General features: G+C 39.5%; 1 protein-coding gene across 1 annotated transcript in view; it reads right to left on the reverse strand.

Annotated features, from left to right (window-relative positions):
• Positions 1 to 21963, reverse strand: part of loxhd1a (lipoxygenase homology PLAT domains 1a) — a 221516-nt gene that overhangs the window by 68075 nt on the left and 131478 nt on the right. The window contains exons 25-31 of the mRNA XM_069923807.1: positions 15212 to 15506; positions 13648 to 13799; positions 11572 to 11705; positions 10559 to 10707; positions 7963 to 8067; positions 6830 to 6958; positions 3354 to 3518 (exon numbers count right to left, since the gene is read on the reverse strand). Coding sequence (XP_069779908.1) covers positions 3354 to 3518; positions 6830 to 6958; positions 7963 to 8067; positions 10559 to 10707; positions 11572 to 11705; positions 13648 to 13799; positions 15212 to 15506 — 1129 coding nt within the window. The remainder of the gene's footprint in view (positions 1 to 3353; positions 3519 to 6829; positions 6959 to 7962; positions 8068 to 10558; positions 10708 to 11571; positions 11706 to 13647; positions 13800 to 15211; positions 15507 to 21963) is intronic.

Raw genomic sequence — 21963 nt, forward strand, 5'->3', positions numbered from 1 at the left:
AAAAATTTTTAAATTGCTCAGGGAAAAATGAAAATTTGGTATGATGAAAAAGCAAAAATTAGGAACATTAAACCTGGTAACAAAGTATTGGTTTTGTTTTCAATGCAGTCAAACCCTTTGAGAGTTCAGTTTTCAGGACCATATAAGGTGAAATCAAAAATTAACCAGGTCACCTATGTCATTGAGACACCTGATCGTCGAAGAGAGACACAGGTCTGTCATGTGAACATGCTTAAACCTTACTTTGAGAAAATGACTGAGGAGGAGACTAGGATTCCAACCAAGGTGCTAGTTATAGAGGAAAGTAAGGAGGAAATAAATTTCGTGGAAGGTAATGGTGCACAGAAAATGATAAGCCCCTGGCTGGAAAATTCAATAGTTTTGCAAAACTTAGAAACCAAGTTAATGCATTTGACTAAATCAGAAAGGCAAGAAATAAAGACATTACTTATGAAACTTAGGAATATATTCCCAGATGTTTCCCAAGAACTACTGTGGCTTGTCATGATGTGGAATTCAGTGATGCTAACCCTATTAAGAAGCATCCTTACCGAGTTAATCAGGAAAAGAACAGATTGTTGGATCAAGAGGTGGATTATATGCTCAAAAATGACATCATCTGAAAATCAAGTTCAAATTGGAGTTCACCCTGTGTTCTGGTGCCTAAGCCAGAAGGCTCAATTAGGTTTTGTACAGATTATTCAAAGGTAAACATGGTGACAAAGACTGATGCATTCCCTATTCCCAGAATAGATGATTGTATAGATAAAGTGGGGAAGGCTAAATTTCTTACAAAGATTGATCTCTTAAAAGGATACTGACGTGTTCCTTTGACAGAGAAAGACAGGGAGATTTCTGCATTTGTTACACCCTCAGGATTGTATGAGTATAATGTTATGCCTTTTGGGATGAAAAATGCACCTGGCACATTTCAGAGAATGATTAATGCAGTAATTCAGCATTTAGAGCACACAGGAGCCTATATCGATGATTTAGTAATTAGTATGGATACATGGGAAGAACACATGCTTGAATTAGAGCAGTTATTTCAGAGAGTGGTGGAAGCACACCTCCCAGTGAATTTGCACAAGAGTGAGTTTGGAGATGCCACTGTAATTTATCTGGGTTATGTGGTAGGACAGGGATAGGTGGCACCAGTTGGATCGAAAGTATTGGCTATCACTGTGTTCCCTATCCCCGGTAATAAGAAAGCTCTTCGGAGATTTCTAGGTATGATTGGCTACTATCATAGATTTTGTAAAAACTTTGCAGAAATTGTACTCCCATTAACAAAACTACTTGGAAAGAAAGAAAAATTTATTTGGTCAGATGCATGCCAGGAAGCGTTTCTGAAGTTAAAGGCCATTTTATGCCATCAGCCTGTACTTGTGTCCCCTAACTTTGAAAAACCATTCTCTTTAGCCATGGATGCCAGTGACAAAACAGTTGGTGCTGTACTGTTACAGAAGAAGGATGGTGATGGAGTAGAACATCCTATTTTGTACTTCTCGAAAAAGTTTAACGATCATCAACAAAATTATTCAACCATTGAGAAGGAGTTATTAGCGCTTGTTTTAGCATTGCAACATTTTGATGTGTATATTTGTACTGCTCAAAAACCATTCATAATATATACTGATCATAATCCATTAGTTTTTCTGTCTAAAATGAAAAATAAGAACAGATGGTTATTGAAATGGAGCTTACTATTAGAAAAGTATGAGTTAATTATTACACACATCAAGGGGATGGATAACGTAATAGCAGATTGTTTGTCAAGATGTTATTTGGGTAGATATGATACTAGTCACATGCTTATTGTGAAAAAAATGGAGTGTTTATTTTATTTTTTTTTTAGCATGGGAGGTGTTACAGAGTTCTGTGTTGTGTATTGGCCTATGTGTTGTGTGGTTTTATGTTAAAAAGTGACAGTTTGCCTGTAAGAGCCAAGGTGAAGGTGGACTGCTAAGAGAGTGGGAGACGGACTGAGCATGTGCAGAAAATGATCTAAAAATTTCTGGACTTGGACGATAAACCACCATTGGGGATGCTGCGGAGTGGTCTGGAGGACAGTTTAGAATGTTGGGATTTCAAAAAGGATGAACATTCCGAAGGCAGCCAGAAGGATCCGGACCAAGTCAGTTGTTCCTCTCTCTGCAAGCAACACAAGACAACTTTGAATTTTGTGCTCTCTCTCTGTCAAAGATCTTTTGGCTTCAGTTTACCAAACAAACTAAATTTTGTTTATGATCTTTGCTTCAGTTGAGATCGAAGTTTTGTGAGTCTTGTGCGTTTTGTGTTTGTTTTGTGTCTCAGTTTTTCTGTGGGCTGGTTGGAAATATAACTTAGACTTTAATTACATATGTTATATTTAGGCCGGGGAATTTATTAGTTTTACACTGTTATACAAATTTGCATAGTAACCAGTGGGCATTGTTATAAAAGGGGGGGATTTTGAATTAAAGTTTGAAGGTGAATTTTTGTTAATAAAGTAATTGTTCATCTTTGCCCCTGTGTGATATGCCTTCTTTGTGGTTGCTGGTTTGATCTTGTAACAATATTCTGGTGGAGCCCTTAGGAGTGTGTTGAACAGAGATAATTAGGTTTGCAGGTACATAGATCCCTGAAGAATGGATTACACAGGTTGACAAGGTGGCGAAAAAGATATTTGACACGTTTGCTTTAAATGGTTAAGGCAGTCAGCAAAGAATTTGGACATCATGTTACATCTGTACAAGATATTGGTAAGGCCACATTTGCAATACTCTGTCGTTCTGCTCAGCTTGCTAGAGGAAAAATATTATTAATTTGGAAAAGGAGCTAAAAAGATTTGCAAATATTTTACTAGGATTGTAAGGCTTAAATTACAGGAGAGGCTAGGAATTTTTAACATGAAGCATAGGAGGCTAAGGGGTGATCTTATAGAGGTGGACTGAATCATGAGGGACATGGAAAAGGTGAGCAGTCACAGGTTTTTTCACAGGTAGGAGAGTGTAAAATTAGAGGGCATTAAGGAGACAGGGAAATTTAAAAGGGCCACGAGGGGCACCATTTTTTCCACACAGAGGGTGTGCCTAGAAGAGACAACCTTCCAGAGAAAGTGGTAGAGATGGGTACAATTATAACATTTAAAAGACAGGCCTATGGATAGGAAAGGGTTAGAGGGATATGGGCCAATATAGGCAAATGGAACTGGATTAGATGGGTACCTAGGTGAAAAAGCATGAGTATATTTCAGTGCTGCTGTCTTTATATAGATTCTTAACAGAGCATAATATTTTCTTCCTATTATCTTAGTCTGTTGACAATGTTAACTATAATTCTATAGGTTTAGGCAGCAAGATGTAACATACATGGAACATAGTCTTTGGTCTGCAAGTCTGCAGGGAAGAGGTTTCGTACTATGTATCCATCATCCTCCGCTTTATCCAACCAGCGACCACATGGGAAACGCAATATTTGCCCAAGTGATGGGGCATCGATTTCCACCCAGTCTAAGAACCAACCAGCACACCCTCCTGAAAGGATATAAAGGAGCAAAAAAATTGATGCTGACATTAACATCCAATTCAACTGCATATAACAGTACAGAACAGTATAGGTCCTTCAGCCCTTGATGTTATACCGACCTAAATATTCTACCAAAAAAAACAACTAAACAGTACAGGTCCTTCGGCCCTTGATGTTATACCGACCTAAATATTCCTACCAAAAAAAAACAACTAAACAGTACAGGTCCTTCGGCCCTTGATGTTATACCGACCTAAATATTCCTTCGGCCCTTGATGTTATACCGACCTAAATATTCCTACCAAAAAAAAACAACTAAACAGTACAGGTCCTTCGGCCCTTGATGTTATACCGACCTAAATATTCCTACCAAAAAAAAACAACTAAACAGTACAGGTCCTTCGGCCCTTGATGTTATACCAACCTAAATATTCCTACCAAAAAAAACAATTAAACTCTTCCTACCTTGTAACAAGAGTCTCTTAAATGCCCCCAATATTCCAGCCTCCACTACAATTCCTGGAAAGGCATTTCAGGCACCCACAGCTCTCTGTCTAAAAAATGTATCCCTGATGTCTCCCCTAAATTTTCCACCCTTTACTCCTGTCCTCTGGTGTTTGCTATTCCCACCCTGGGTAAAATATGCTGGCTATCTACCTTATCTATGCCTCTCAGAATTTTGTAGACCTCTATTAAGTCACGACTCATTCTTCTTCACTCCAAAAAGAAAAGCCCTAGCTCTGCTAACCTTGCCTCATAAGACTTATCAGAGTCGTAGGGAGTCACTACATAGATGTGAGAGATGGGAAAACTGATCTAAAATTATGAACATGAAGGAAACTAAAATTCATACATCAGTTAATGGCTGTAACCAGTACAAACAGGATGAGCTTGGGGATTAGGATGCAGGAAAGCAGAGTCAGCACGATTAACATAAGAATCTTCTAGTCTTTGTGACAAGATCAATGAGCCACCATAAGGAGCGGTAAGGAACAATAGAATGTAGGAAGTTGAGGTAGTCTGGATCAGATAAGGGTCTCCTAGCCCTGGACAGAAGTACTAAGTCCTACATATCTAATTAGCTAACCTTACACAGATTTATACATATTAAATTAGCCAACCCTAGACAAGATGAGCCAACTCTGCATATCAAGAGACTGTAGCCCTGAGAATCAGGAAGGTGTGAATAAGGACAATAACATGAAGGGACACCGACAGGATACCCCCTGGTCCTCCAAGTATACTGAAATTGCACGTAGGGAGGCAGGATTGCCTAATGCCAAACCTCTCCAGCAGGAGGCAGAAGAATGTAAGGGGGAGGGTATTCCTATACTGAAATAAACTGTATAAAAGTTGGGTGAGCCCCAGTGTATGTGTGTATTCCCAGGGTAAGGGGAAGCACCCAACTTTGCATTGTTGTTAAAATAAATGTTCTTTGTTCTCAATTTTTGTCTCGAGCAATTTCTTTAAAGGTACTTCTATTTCTAACATAGAGAAACACTATTTATGAAATTGCAGTGTCATTATTGAAACAGCTTATTAGTAATGATGAAAACTTGAGCAGATTATTATGAAAACCTAACTGGTGCACTCATGCCCTTCAGGAGAGAAAATCTGCATCCTCATCTGGTCCAATCTGTATCTCACTTAAGACCCATCATACAGTTGACTCTTCTTTGGATTGGCTTCGCGGACGAAGATTTATGGAGGGGGTAAAAAGTCCACGTCAGCTGCAGGCTCGTTTGTGGCTGACAAGTCCGATGAAGGACAGGCAGACACGGTTGCAGCGGTTGCAGGGGAAAATTGGTTGGTTGGGGTTGGGTTTTTCCTCCTTTGCCTTTTGTCAGTGAGGTGGGCTCTGCGGTCTTCTTCAAAGGAGGTTGCTGCCCGCCAAACTGTGAGGCGCCAAGATGCACGGTTTGAGGCGTTATCAGCTCACTGGCGGTGGTCAATGTGGCAGGCACCAAGACATTTCTTTAGGCAGTCCTTGTACCTTTTCTTTGGTGCACCTCTGTCACGGTGGCCAGTTCAGAGCTCGCCATATAACACGATCTTGGGAAGGCGATGGTCCTCCATTCTGGAGACGTGACCCACCCAGCGCAGCTGGATCTTCAGCAGCGTGGACTCGATGCTGTCGACCTCTGCCATCTCGAGTACTTCAACGTTAGGGATGAAAGCGCTCCAATGGATATTGAGGATGGAGCGGAGACAACGCTGGTGGAAGCGTTCTAGGAGCCGTAGGTGGTGCCGGTAGAGGACCCATGATTCGGAGCCGAACAGGAGTGTGGGTATGACAACGGCTCTGTATACGCTTATCTTTGTGAGGTTAAACACCCAATAAAGGCAAAGGTTCCATTATTGTCAAGTAGTACTAATCTGTCTACCATAAGGAAGACTGCCGTGACTTTGTCCAGCACCCCTTACAGAAATGATGCCCCAGCGAGGAACAAACTCATGACCCCTGGTTTACAAGACCAGTGCTCTAACCACTGAGCTAATGGAGCAATGGTCCAACAAACGATTCAGATGAAATGCAACCAGGGATAGGCAACATGCTTCTTTGGCAATGTCACCTCTTTAGGGAAGTGTGAAGAAAAGAACATTATGTGTAAAAGGGAGCATGAACTTGGCATTATAAAGTATTGGTCCCATAGATGGGAGTGTTTGGAATAGAGAATAGAACCTAAATCTTGTCTGACATTCTTCAATAAAAGTTGTTTAATAATTGTCAGACAGAGTCATCGGATGTTCTCAGCCAATAGTGCCATTTCTGATATGAGCTTGTAAAACCATGCACAGTTGAACGAACAACTGATGATTACTGGCTGGACTGAGACGCATTCTCAGCGAATGTTGAATCACCCTTTTTGTATCTTTTATAAAGAACATTTATGCAGAACTTGTCATCGGATTATCCCTTGGATTGTATTCTTGAGGGGATATGTAGTTTGTGGAAAATACTTGATGAGCGCTAAGAACTCTGTGAGTTCAGATTACTAACCAACTGACTGGATTCTTTTGCTTCACAGTTCCATTCAGTCGCTACGAGAGGGGCCAAAAGTGCAGGTCATGCAGTATCAAAAGGAAGAAAAAATCAGCCACATTTCGGGCCTGAGTCCTTTATCCAAAATGTTGAAAATCAGGTGGATGCCTGAATAAGAAAAAGTGGTGGGAGGAGGGGGAAGGGGGAGTGAGAGGTAATAGTTGGATACAAGTGGGAGGGTAGAAGAGAAAGAGGCTGAGAGTCAGGAGGAGGAAGGAAAGGGGTGGGGAGCTGAAATGAGGGAGAGTTTCATGAGAACTACAAGAAGGTGCTTACCATAGTTATCATGTCCTATTTGGACTTTCTTCAATGCTCCAATGTCCACAGCCTCTACAGTAAATTCATCAATATTCCCTTTTTCAAATTTATTTTTTTGATTTTTTGATGCTTTGAGATTGACAATTCCTAGAATTAGACCAAAAAAAATAGATTCATGTAAAATTATCCCTGGTTGTTTTTTCTATTTGTGTCTCAGGTAGAGCATGACATTTAAATCCTAGCATGGCAGGTTGTGACCTTGCATTACAATTACGGACAGGCTAAATAAATTAAATTCATGAAAGCTAGAAGATAAGAGGAGACTTAAGAGGAGTAAGATTTGAGAATGATGAATTAATGGTAGCTATAGAACACAGACATAATTTATGTTTTATTTTCTACTGATCTGTTTCCCAGGACCATCCCTGCTCCAGATGGTCAGAAATAAGGGGACAATATGAAGGATAACTTTCACCATTCTCTGTTGTCACAGTGCTGGAAGTGAAAGCATAAAACATTGATAATAATAACTAAAACAATTATTGCTAGTCCTTATTTAAGTAAAATATATTCCAGTTTATGAGCTCCTTTCAATTATTCTCTGTATAATAACTTTCTTTTCAATTTCTTTCCTTTATTTCCCATTATAGTCATCGAGTCACACAGCATGGAAGTTACAATGTTGAAAATACATAGATATTCAGTAAAACCCCTGGTATCCGGCACCTTTGGGGATTGATAGATGCCTGACAAGTGAATTTTCCAGTTGCTTAAGATTGCGTGTTGCATGATTGACAAAGCACAACAATTTTAAAGTTCTGTAATTTTAACCTATTTATTTTCTGTGATTTTTTTTCGCCAGTGGCTTGAGGCTGGCTAATTCTCTTCCCTCTCCTAAAAATCACCCGGTTTCCTACCTCTTGCCTTCTGATGTTAATGACAGGAGCCTTGAATTCCAGATAACAGGGGTTTTACTGCATATCCATGAATAGATACATATAGAAAGATAGGGATCAATTGCAGGCAACTGGGACCAGGCCAGAATGTGAATTTGGTCGGCATGGACAAGGCGGAAGGGCCAGTTCTATGCTGTATAATTATGGTCTTTTCTAGTGCTCTTGGCAAATTATAAAATCTAGAATCCTGCTTACCTGTGTCATCCTTCTCACCAAACAGGATAATGAACACATTGGCATCTGTTCCTGCATTTTTTTTCTCACCAGTTTTTATCCTCACGTTGTAGGTGGTGGACCGAGCTGTGGGGAATATTTATACAATTGCTGCTTTGGTTAATTTTTGGAAAGCGTCACGTTTGGAGAAGCATGAACTGAAATCAACTGACTTTTGCATAACGTGAATGCTGGGATGGATGTCAATGCCCAACTTCTCCGTGCTATGCAAAGAATTGTTGTACACTTATAAATTACCTTGCATACCCTCAAGTCATCACAAAGTAGTTCCCAGTATTTCTGCAGTCATTTTGTGGATGGGATTTACATGAACTTTGGTCAGGCATTTGATGAGATCCCTCTTGGTAGGCTAATCCAGAAGGTGCAATGCATGGGATACACAATGAATTGATAGTTTGGATTCAGTATTGCCTGGCCCAAGGGTAATGGTAAAAAGGTGTTATTCTGGCTGGAGGTACACAAAAAGTATGTTCTCTGGGGATCAGTGTTGAGACTGTTGGCTGTGATAGAAACAGATATGAATGACTTGGATGAAAAAAAATGGATGGGTTAGTATGCGTTCACCTGATCTGTTCCTCTCATGGTTTTGTTGGTGACACAAAGATCAGTGAAGTTGTGGACAGTATAGTGGGGCTATCAAAGGGTACAGCAGGATATAGAGCAGTTATAGATCTGGGCAGAGAAATAGCACATGGAAGTTAATTCAAACAAGTGTGAGGAATTGCACTTTGGGAGGTGAAATGCAAGGGGAAAGTACACAGTTATTGGCAGAAACCTTGACACCACTGAAATACCGAGGGACCTGAGGATCCAAGTCCATAGTGGTCATTTAAGTCGTGATAATGATAAGGAGTTCATTGTATATGTTGTTCAATGTATATATGAACCAAAATCCTTACCAGCTGCAACTAAACAGGTACTTCGTTAAAAACAACTACAAGTGTATCTATTAATTAAGTTAAAAATAGATAATGAATACAAAAATAGCTGGATAATAAATATTCACAGTTACCACTGTGCAAAAAAAAAGTGGCATTACACTAGTGCCGTCTGGCCTTTCTGTGGTGTTGAAGTATAATTGTTGTAGTACAGGGAGGTTCAGGAATGAATTGGATGGTAAAGATGCCATATGGCAAGCTTGCCTTGATTGAGTATAAGAGTTAATCATGATTAAACTTTAGCTGGGTTGCATTTGTTTATTGGGTGCAGTTTGGGTCATCCCATTCCAGGTAGGATGTTGAAGCTTTGGATAGGATACAGAAGACGTTTATCAGGATGCTATCTAGATTCCAGCGTAAAGAGCTTGGTGAAACTTTGGTTGTTTCACAGGAACATCAGAAATAGAGGGGAGACTTGATAGTAGTTTATAAAATTATGAAAGGCGTAGATAGGGTAGTCAGAATCTTTCTCTCAGGATAATAATGTCAAATACGAGAGGACATGCATTTAAGCTGAGCGGGGAGATGTGTGGGGTACATTTCTCATTTAGTCATAGAGTCATCCAACATGGAAATAAGCCCTACTGCCCAATTTGCCCAAGCCAATCAAAATGCACAATCCACTCTCCTCTTACCTACCCGCATTTGGCCCATATTCCTCTAAACTTGTCCTACCTACATATCCATTCAAATGTTTCTTCAGTGTTACAATAGGTACCTGCCTCAAGTACTTCCTCTTGAAGCTTGTCCCATACACCCACCACCCTTTGTGTAAAAATGTTAATCCTCAGGTTCCTATTGAATCTCTGTCCTCTGGTTACTGATTCCCCAACTCTTGGCAAAAGACTTTGTGAGTTCACCTGATTTATACCTCTCATCAACTTGTACACCTCTATAAGATCAACCCCTCTACATCGTGCACAGCAAGGACATAAGCTCAAACTCTCCCTATACCTCAGGCCCCCCGAGGCCTGTCAACATCCATGTAAATTTTCTTTGCACCCACTCCAGCTTGACAACATCTTTCTTGCAGCATGGTGACCAAAACTGCACACGATGCTCCAAACGAGCCCTCACCAATGTCTTGTACAACTGCAACATGACCTCCTGTAGAGCGGTAGGAGCCTGGAACTGGTTACTGGTGATGTGGTGGAAGCAAAAATGACAGCAACATTATGGAATGGAAGGATATGGATCATCTGTAGGTAGAAATGATTCAATTTAATTTAGCATCATGTTTGCCACAGACATTGTGAGCCAAAGGCCTGATTTCTGTGCTGTACTGTTCAATGCTCTGTTCTATATTTTGCATGCTGGTGTAAATTCAAAACACAAATACATCGCCTCTCTGGATAAATAAATGCTTCTTTCAATAACATTTTCACCTCAATAAAAACACAATGCTGGAGAAACTCAGCAGGTCAAACAGTGGAGTTTATCCAGCAAAGATAAAGATACATACCTAACGTTTCAGGCTTGGGCCCTTCATCAAGGTGTGAGAAAAGTGTATCTTAATCTTTGGTGCATAAAGTCCACTGTTTGACCTGCTGAGTTTCTCGAGCATCATGTTTTTACTTCAATCATGGTGTCTGCAGACTTTTGTGTTTTACATTTTTCACCTTTTTGTTCCAAGCCGAGTGTGGCCTGAGAATGCACATCTGTGTCCGCATCATTTTTCAGGAAAGCCTCGTCCACAGGAACAAGTTCTCTTGCTAACTGGCCATCATCCTCATCAATAGCTAACCATCGTTCACAAGGGAAGAAGTACCTGATAAATGAAAACATTATGTGTAAAAAATAAAGCATCTTTGGTGAGGCTTATCCTTCCCTGATACTACCTTTCCATCTTTAATGATAACTTCCGATGAAGGTGTCCAAGGAAAAGGAAATCTGCATCCTTCCCTTTAAATTTTATTAAATAAGTTACAAGTATAATCATTGGTTTTTTTTTTTCTAAATGACAAGGCTCTTTGTAGCTTGAGTACTAACAATCTATGATTAATAAAATGTACCCACACACCCTCAATTTGATAGCAGGGATGCCCCTGGGAAAAGAATCACTGATAAGTGGTGCAAATAATAGCATGTAAATTAAGCATGTTGTTGGAACTGGCATTTCCTGTCCAAGGGATTGTGAATTGAAGCTTATGAATTGAAATGAGTTGGAATGAATGCAACTCTGAACATCAGGAAAAAGGAAAATGTTAATTTGATATAAAAAACGCAACCAAGTATAAATGCTGTTAACAGTGATGAGGTTTGCCTAATCTTCCTGGCATACATTCTCAAATCCACAATCGGCAGTGACCATTCATGCTTCAGGTTATCAGGGAATGGGCATCGGATATTTTCCACCTTCTAAAGATAATCCTCAGTAAAATAACGGAGATACTGGAATCTAAAATTTTACAGAATATGTTAAGGAACTGCTTCTTCAGCCTGCCACTTCAATCAACTTAAAAACACTTCATGTAGATCTTCAAAAGAAGCCTGCAACTAAATAGAATTTTGATCTGTATATAATAATTTGTTAAAAGGGACAAAGGGATAGATTTGTCTGTTGAAACAGAGAAAAGCTCTGGTATAGCCGAAAACCTATGATTCCTCCCATTGTATGAGCATTAATACTCACGTAGTTCCATCTTTCTTATCGACAATTTCCACCTTGTCCAGAAACCAAGCAGCGCATCCTCCAGAGTTATCATGTCGAATTCGGAGTTTCTTTAACGTGCCCAGGTCAATGGCTTTGACCAAGAATATATCTTCCTGCATTCAGAAACAAAGTCAGGTAAAAGATTGGGGGAAAAAATCACAATTAGGGTCATGGCCAAGCAATATCTTGGAACAGTAGGCAGTTCAACCACAGGCATTCTAAAAATTTGAGGAACAGGAAAGGAGGACAAGAGAAAAAGTAAAGACTGGCATTTACTTCTCACCACCCATTAATCAGCAACAGATGGCAGAGTGGCACTTGAGTTAATGCTGCCACCATGCAGTTCCAAGATGTTGGTTCAATCCTGGCCATAGGTGCTACCTGTGTGGAGTTTACACTTTCTCCCATGGGTTTCCTGGGAGTCTCAGTTTCCACTCAAATTCCAAAGATGCACTGAAAGGTTAATTGATGACAATAAATTTCAGCCTAAAGTAAATGAGTGATAGAAGAATCGAGTTGAAAGGTAAAAGTTCAGATTCATCATCAGAATACACACACGACATCACATATGACCCAGAGATTCTTTTTTTCTGCAGGCGAGGCTGATTGAGCACTTAATTGGTAATGCAGAAAACTGTATTCAAGAAGAAGAATTGAGAGGAAATTGATGAGTTTGTGGGAGAGGATCTGTGACAGGGAAATAAATGGGAGAATGGGATTGATAGAGATGCTCTAAGGATGGACTTAATGTTCTCCTTTGATATTGTAAGAAAATATAAAAATCTGTTCGGCGAATATCACTTCTTCTATCCTTGTTATATTTTACACGTTTAACACAATCAGGTAGATTGTTGGGACTTTCGGGTGCAGTGAAGTGCACAAGGACCTGCAGATGTCTGCCTTCTTAAAAGTTGTGAAAATTCATTCTGTGAACCTGGACAGTGAAAGCAAGCCAACTGGTTGCAATGATGGCCATCTTGTTGGCTTCCAAGTAATCTATTGTTGGCTGAATTTACCTCAGGACAACTGGATTTCAGCCAAAACAAAAACACTCGCCCTATCGCCACATCCTAAAGCAAACAAACCTTTGTTGGATGGCCTCATGAGTCAGAAGATGGGTGGGTGGTGAAGGAGAAATGTGCTGCCCAGATTTTCACGCTACCTTACCTTCCTGCCTTTTTTCCTCTTGGATCTATCGACCGAATGGAATGCACATGCAGAGTTCACGCAGTGTCTGCAATTCCCAAAAGCCCTCTTGACAGCTGAATAAAAATGGTCCCTTAAGGAAGGGGCCCATTCTAGGACTGGACCAATGTTTAGAAAATTAAATAGCCTACATTTTGACAGGTTGAGAAGCATAAACTGCTTTACTCCATTACAAATCTGATAGCATCTGCCTCCTTGTGGTTTGCCCAAGTACTCACCCATCAGCTGTAGATAGAACTATGGAACATTACAGCACAGAAAGCAGGCCCTTCTTGCCTGCTTTGAACTATTATTCAGCCTAGACCCACTCATTCAGTCATAGCCCTCCATCCGTGTACCTGTCCAGATTTTTCTTAAATGTGAAAATTGAGCCCGCATTCACCACTTCAGGTGTCAGCTTGTTTCACAATCTCGCCACTTTCTGTGTGAAGAAGTTTCCCCTAATGTGCTCCCGAAACTTTTCCCCTTTCACACTTAACCCATGTAATCTGGTTTGTATCTAGTTTGTCTCAGAACTGGAAAGTGTTTTGCATTGAACACTCAAATGAGTCTTTATTCAATGCTCAACAATATAAACATCTGAAAATTGTTACTGGTTGGTAGAATTTATAATAAGGAAGTTGACAAACCAAATTTGTCTACCTTGACTAACTCAGCTATTATGGAATTGACTTGAGTTAGACTAGGGTTATATAGCATTGAAATGGCCCTTCAACCTAACTTGTCCATACCAACCTGGGAGCTTCATTGCCCATTATCGGAGTGTGATACCACACGATGTCTTTATGCTGTGAACATTCACTAAAGGACAATAGGACAACCTCGTACACTCCAACAAGCATATTTTACCTGTCCTTTTTCAAATTTGTTGAGATGGTTTGACCTCTTGAGGTGTCTTTCTCCTGTGTCTGTGGTCTCTCCATAGATGTTAATGAAAACATTGGCATCTGTTCCCGCTCCCATGATGTTTCCAGTAAACACATGAACTTGGTAGCTGTTCTCTGTAAATAGAAAGGCCTTGAAGCAAAATCTGCCAATAGTACTGAAGCGCAATGATAAAAACAGAAAAGGATGAAATCACTCAGCAACATCAGGTAGCATGTGTGAACAGAGAAACAGTGTTAATGAAGACAAAACACAGAAACGGTGGAAGAACTCAGGTCCATAGGAGATAAATATATATTACCAACATTTCAGGCATGGGCCAGGTTAATGTGGAGGAGACGGGTATCATCCTGTTTCACAGCCAGCAGTTCCGTTACAGCGGGCTGGCTGTCAGCGCCGGAGGCACTGAGACTCACTCTTCTCCGGCCATCGCGACTCTTACCTGGTGAATGAACTGAATGACACACTGGTGCCAGGGCAGTTCTACATCATCCAGGCCAACTATAGCAGGGTACTGGAGGAGAAACTCATGGGGCTTTTCATTGACTATTATCAGGAATGGGGTATCAACAAGTAAGTAGCTTTGAGAACTAAGGAGGGGTCAGGGCACTTCCTGACCAGTGCACCCCCTTCGAATGAAGGCACACTTTCAATGTTCAGAGTTTTCTGCTACTACATGCCAGATTTCCCTCCTAATTCTTTGCTGAAGTGGCACCTTAGATGGTGAGTAATCCAAATTTTGTGGTGCGGTGGCAAGATTCCCAAGTCTTTACTGATAACTTTCCCCTCACTGTGGTGAATGATGCAGAGATGTCCCAATGCTGCTGCAGTTCCAATAAAATAGGATTGAATACAGGGGCATAGCAGGGGGGGGGGGGGGGGGTGGGTGGGTGGGCGTGGGGTGGCGGCGTCCTTGGACTGGAGTGGGTGGTGGTGTTGGGGGGTGGGAGGGGGGGAAGTCGCCACTTTTGAAAAATATGCTCAGCAGTTCCCCTGCACCCCTTAGCTACGCCACTGCATACATCCCACCCCACACCCCAGCATGTACTCCACCCCAGCATACATCTCACCCCATCATATATTGTACCTGATCCCAAAATACACATGACCCCAGTGTATACCAGACCCGAGTGTACACCAATCCCTGGAATACACCTGACCCCATTTTACACCTGACCGCATCAGACACCCCACCCCAGAATACATCTGACCTCAGTGTACACCCAAAATATTGAAGCAAGGCCCAGGACCACCTTCAGGATATCATTATCTGGATCACATGTTTGTCTATGGCCCACCCCACAAAGCTTTGCTTTACCTCAAATTTATGCTCACAGAATCATCAGGTTCTATAGCAAAGAAACAGGCCCTTTGGCCCTCCATATTAATGCCACCCTTCATACCTAGCATTACTAATCTCATTTACCTGCATTAATAGTCATGAATACCATTCTAAAGCAGAATGAAGAGGCTTTGTCTCCACATTTCCCCCACTGAAATATGAAAATGTTTTCCGATTGTCACCCACCTTCCAGGTCATCGGCACCTTCCGGCAGGAGTTCCACCACCAGTTGTCGGTCTCCCTCATCACTGGCGAGCCATCGCTGAGAGTTAAAGGTGTAGGTCTCCATTACTTCCTCCTGCTTGGCAACAGCATCCTCGTCAACTTTCTTTTTCTTTTTCTTCTTCTTTTTGTCGTCCTCCACAGTCCTGATGGTGAGTCGACTGATTCTAACTAAATCCAGGAACCAGCCTGGAGCCAAACCCGATCCGTCATGGCTGATCCGGATTTTCACTAGCTTGCCAACATCCAGGGCTTCAATCTAAGGATGTGGAAAACAACTGTTTTGTCATCGTATAAGGACAGGAGAAATAGGAGCAGGAGCAGGCCAAAGTTGAAGGGAGAAGATTGTCCATGCACACCAAGTTGTCACCTAAAACTGTGTTTGGCCCATATCCCACTGAAACTCTCCTATCCATGTGCCTTTCTAAATGTCCAATAAACATTGTAATTGCACCCATCTCTCCCACTTCCTCGTTTCAAACACCCAACTCCTTCCATGTACCCCAAAGGTCCCTTCAAATCCTTCCCTTCTCATTATAAATCTATGCCCTCTAGTTATAGGCTCCCCTGCCCTCTGAAAAGACTATGACTATTAACCTTAACAATGTCCCTCATTATTTGATAAGTCTCTATAAGGTCAACCTCAGCCTCATGTCATCAAGGGAGAAAACTCCCAGTCCATCCAGACTCTCCTCATAATTCAAGGTTGCCAAACTTTGGTAATATCCCTGTGAATCTTTTATGAGCTCTTTCTAATTTAATGACATCTTTTCAAAAGCTGGGTGACCAAAACTGCACCCAATATCTCCATGACCCCATGTTAGAGGTAGATAAAACTAGAGGGTGATGGTAGAAGGTTGTTCTTGCAATTGTAGATAGAAATATCAACAAATATTTTCACTTAGTAACACTCTCCCCTTTCTCGATCTCTTTTTCCATTTCAGGAGACAAACTCTCTACAGATATTTTCTACAACTTCCACAGTTACTGAGTCTACACCTCTTCACACCCTGTACACTGTAAGGATTCTATTGCTTTCTCTCAATTCCTCCACCTCTATCACATCTGCTCCCAGGATGACGTCTTTCATTCTAGAACATCCAAGTTGTTCTCCTTCAAACAATCAATTTGGCTGTTTCTCATCTATTTCCCACACAAGATGCATAAAGGACAGGATTCCCCTTGTCCTTACTTACCACCCCACATTCAGCACTTTACCTTCTGTGAATTTTGCCACTTACAACGTGAACCCACTAACCAACACATCTTCCCCTCTCCTCCCCTCTTTATGCAGGGAATGCTCCCTCCAGAACTGCCTCATTCATTCATCCCTTAACACTAGTTACCCACTCATTTCCTACCCCTGTGATGTCAAGAAATGCTACACTTGCACTCCTACCTCCCCCCTTGCCACCATTAGGGACCCCAAACACTTCACTTGTGAATCTGCAGGAATTATCTACTGCATCTGATGTTACCGTTGTGGCCTGTTCAATAATGGAGAGACTGGACGCAGACTGGGAGATTGTTTTGTTGAGCACCTTCACTCTGTCCGTTGCAGTAGAAGGGGCCTCCCAGTGGCCAACCATTTTAATTCCGCACATAGACATGACTATCCATGGCCTCATGCACTGCCAAACCAAGGCTACCCATAAATTGGAGGAACATCATCTAATATTCCATCTGGGCACTCTCCAACCAGCCAGCATTTACATTGACTTCTCCAGCTTCCATTAAACCCCTCCCCTGAGCCTCTCTCTCTACTTAATTCTCTAGCTCCCTACCCCCTTTCCTCACCATTCAGAGAGCTACCCTTTCTCCTCTCACTTTTTTAAATTTTTTTTATTTTTCGCACTCTAAACCACATTGATCAAGATACATACATTTTTCTTTTCAAATATATTCAGTGTTGTTTTCTCCCCCCACTTCCCATCCCACCCTCCCTACCTCCCCTCCCATTCATTTAAAGTTCAGAATCTAAGATACATTAAACCCGTCAAACAATGTTGTCACTCAATAAAAATAAACAAGAAGTTCCACTGAGTCAATTCTTTTCATTTCCTTCTCCTTCTGTCATTTTAGGTGGTAGATGTCCCCGGTAGGTTTTCTCCATTGTGTTTCATGTATGGCTCCCATATTTGTTCAAATATTGTAATATTATTTCTTAAATTATATGTTATTTTTTCTAGTGGAATACATTTATTCATTTCTATATACCATTGTTGTATTCAAAAGTTATCTTCTAATTTCCAGGCTGACATAATATATTTTTTTGCTACAGCTAGGGCTAACCTAACAAATCTTTTTTGTGCACCATCCAAATCAAGTCCAAATTCTTTGTTTTTTATGTTACTTAGGAGGAAGATTTCTGGGTTTTTTGGTATATTGTTTTTTGTGATTTTATTTAATATCTGGTTTTGATCTTCCCAACATTTTTTCACTTTCTCACATGTCCAAATTGCATGAATTGTTGTTCCCATTTCCTTTTTACAGTGAAAACATCTGTCAGATACTGTTGGGTCCCATTTATTTAACTTTTGAGGTGTAATGTATAGCCTGTGTATCCAGTTATATTGTATCATACGTAACCTCATGTTTATTGTATTTCTCATAGTTCCAGAGCATAACTTAACATAACATAACAATTACAGCACGGAAACAGGCCATTAGGCCCTTCTAGTCCGCACCGAACCAAACACCCCTTTCTAGTCCCACCTCCCTGCACAATGCCCATAACCCTCCATCCTCTTCTCATCCATATACCTGTCCAACCTTTTCTTAAATAATACAATTGACTCCGCCACCACTATTTCTCCCGGAAGCTCATTCCACACGGCTACCACTCTCTGAGTAAAGAAGTTCCCCCTCATGTTACCTCTAAACCTCTGCCCCTTAATTCTTAACTCATGTCCTCTTGTTTTAATCTTTCCTCCTCTTAATGGAAATAGTCTATCCACATCCACTCTGTCTATCCCTTTCATAATCTTAAATACTTCTATCAAATCCCCTCTCAACCTTCTACGCTCCAAAGAATAAAGACCTAATCTGTCCAATCTCTCCCTATACTCTAGATGCTTAAACCCAGGTAACATTCTGGTAAATCTTCTCTGCACTCTCTCCACTCTGTTTATATCCTTCCTATAATTAGGCGACCATGCTTCCTTCTTTATCTTTATGTTTAAATCTTGTTCCCATTTTTTTTAGTTTGACCATTTGTTTCCTCATTCTCCTTTTCTTGCAGTTTAATATGCATATTTGTTATAAATTTTTTGATTATCATTGTGTCTGTAATCACATATTCAAAATTACTTCCCTCTGGTAACCTCAGACTGCTTCCCAATTTGTCCTTCAAGTAGGATTTCAGTTGGTAGTATGCCAAGACTGTATCTTGAGTTATATTATATTTATCCTTCATTTGTTCAAAGGATAGTAATTTATTTCCTGAAAAGCAATTTTCTATTCTTTTGATCCCTTTTTTCTCCCATTCTCTAAAGGAAAGATTATCTATTGTAAAAGGGATTAGCTGATTTTGCGTCAGTATTAGTTTTGGTAATTGGTAATTTGTTCTATTCCTTTCTATATGAATCTCCTTCCAAATATTGAGCAGATGAAGTAATACTGGAGAATTCCTACGTTGTACCAATTTTTCATCCCATTTATATAATATATGTTCAGGTATCTTCTCCCCTATTTTATCTAATTCTAATCTAGTCCAATCTGGCTTTTCCCTTGTTTGATAAAAATCTGATAGGTATCTTAATTGTGCAGCTCTATAATAATTTTTAAAGTTTGGCAGTTGTAAGCCTCCTTGTTTATACCATTCTGTTAATTTATCTAGTACTATCCTCGGTTTCCCCACTTTCCATAAAAATTTCCTTATTATTTTCTTTAACTCCTTGAAGAATTTCTCCGTCAAGTGTATTGGCAATGCCTGAAATAGGTATTGTATCCTTGGGAAAATGTTCATTTTAATACAGTTTATCCTTCCTATTAGTGTTAGTGGTAAGTCTTTCCAATGCTCTAAGTCGTCCTGTAATTTTTTTCATTAGTGGATAATAATTGAGTTTATATAGATGGCTGAGGTTTTTATTTATTTGTATACCTAGGTATCGTATTGCTTGCATTTGCCATCTGAATGGTGATTCTTTCTTAAATTTTGAGAAATCCGCATTATTCATTGGCATTGCTTCACTTTTATTTGTGTTAATCTTGTAACCCGACACTTCTCCATATTCCTTCAATTTCTTATGTAATTCTTTTATTGATATTTCTGGTTCTGTTAAGTATACTATAACGTCATCTGCAAATAAACTGATTTTATATTCCTTGTCTTTTATTTTTAATCCCTTTTATTTTATTTTCTGTTCTTATCAATTCTGCTAGTGGTTCTATAGCTAACGCGAACAATAAGGGTGATAGTGGACATCCCTGCCTTATTGATTTGCTTAAGTTAAATTGCTTTGATATATATCCATTTACTGTCACTTTCGCCAATGGCCCCTTATATAATGCTCTAATCCAATTAACATACTTCTCTGGTAAACTGAATTTTTGTAATACTTTGAATAAATAATTCCATTCTACTCTGTCAAAGGCCTTCTCTGCGTCTAAAGCAACTGCTACTGTTGGAGCTTTATTCCCTTCTACTGCATGAATTAAGTTAATAAATTTACAAATATTGTCTGTTGTTCATCTTTTTTTAATAAATCCAGTTTGGTCTAGATTTACTATTTTTGGTACATAGTCGGCTAATCTGTTTGCTAATAGTTTAGCTATTATCTTATAATCTGTGTTAAGTAAAGATATTGGTCTATATGACGCTGGTGCGAGTGGATCTTTCCATGTCTTTGGTATTACTGTAATTATTGCTGTTTTGCATGAATCTGGTAAGCTTTGTGGTTTATCAATCTGGTTGATTACTTCCAGAAGGGGAGAAATTAATAAATCTTTAAATGTTTTATAGAATTCTATTGGGAATCCATCCTCTCCTGGTGTTTTATTATTTGGTAGTTTTTTTATTATCTCTTGTATTTCTACTATTTCAAATGGTTCTGTTAATTTATTTTGTTCCTCTATTTGTAATTTTGGTAGTTCAATTTTAGTTAAAAATTCATCTATTTTGTCTTCTTTCCCTTCGTTTTCAGTTTGGTATCATTGTTCATAGAATTCTCTGAAGTTTTCATTAATCTCCGTTGGATTATATGTGATTTGTTTGTCTTTTTTCCTTGATGCCAATACCATTCTCTTAGTTTGTTCTGTCTTAAGCTGCCATGCTAGAATTTTGTGCATTTTTTCTCCTAGTTCATAATATTTCTGTTTTGTCTTCATTATGTTCTTCTCCACCTTATATGTTTGTAATGTTTCATATTTTATTTTTATATCTGCCAATTCTCTTCTTTTAGTTGTGTCTTCCTTCATTGCTAATTCTTTTTCTATATTTGCTATTTCCCTTTCCAACTGCTCTGTTTCCTGATTGTAGTCCTTCTTCATCTTGGTTACATAACTTATTATTTGCCCTCTGATGAACACTTTCATTGCGTCCCATAGTATAAACTTATCTTTCACTGATTCCGTATTTATTTCAAAGTACATTTTAATCTGTCTTTCAATGAATTCTCTAAAATCCTGCCTTTTAAGTAGTATGGAGTTTAATCTCCATCTATACATTCTTGGAGGGATGTCCTCTAACTCTATTGTGAATATCAAGGGTGAATGGTCCGATAATATTCTAGCTTTACATTCTGTTTTTCTTACTCTGTCTTGCATGCGAGCTGATAACAGGAATAGGTCTATTCTTGAGTATGTTTTATGTCTACGCGAATAATATGAATATTCCTTTTCCTTTGGGTGTTGTTTCCTCCATATATCCAAAAGTTGCATTTCTTCCATCGATTTAATTATAAATTTGGTTACTTTGTTCTTTCTGTTAGTTTTTTTTTCCAGTTTTATCCATGTTTGAATCCAAATTAAGGTTAAAATCCCCTCCTATTAGTATGTTCCCTTGCGTGTCTGCTATCTTCAAAAACATATCTTGCATAAATTTTTGATCTTCTTCGTTAGGTGTATATACATTGAGTAAATTCCAAAATTCTGAATATATCTGACATTTTATCATTACATATCTCCCTGCTGGATCTATTATTTCCTCTTCTATTTTAATTGGTACATTTTTACTGATTAATATAGCTACTCCTCTAGCTTTTGAATTATATGACGCTGCTGTTACATGTCCTACCCAATCTCTCTTTAATTTCTTGTGCTCCATTTCAGTTAAATGTGTTTCTTGCACGAATGCTATATCAATTTTTTCTTTTTTCAGTAAATTTAGCAGTTTCTTCCTTTTGATTTGGTTAAATATTTCGTTATAAAAAGTCATATAGTTCAACGTAGCCATTTCATACTTTATCTTTCCTTTCCGTTTCCTCATAATCACCTTTCCTTCTTATCCATTTCTGCTTTCTTGTTTTGAACACTTTATAAGACAACATTTCTAAAACATCAAACATTTCCCTTATTCTCCTATCTAAAATTTCTTTAACCCCACTATCCCCTCCCCTTCCTGAGTTGCCCTTTATCCCTTGTCGGGCAACCACATCTCCCCTCTCCATTTGGATTTGCGAATTCACTCGCAAGTGTCAACTGATTTCGCAGTGACTGTAACTCCTCCCCACCCAGCCCCCCCAGAAAAGATTTCAATTTTCATATATAACAAAGGT

Source organism: Narcine bancroftii, chromosome 3, assembly GCF_036971445.1.
Source record: "Narcine bancroftii isolate sNarBan1 chromosome 3, sNarBan1.hap1, whole genome shotgun sequence".
NCBI classification, from domain to species: domain Eukaryota; kingdom Metazoa; phylum Chordata; class Chondrichthyes; order Torpediniformes; family Narcinidae; genus Narcine; species Narcine bancroftii.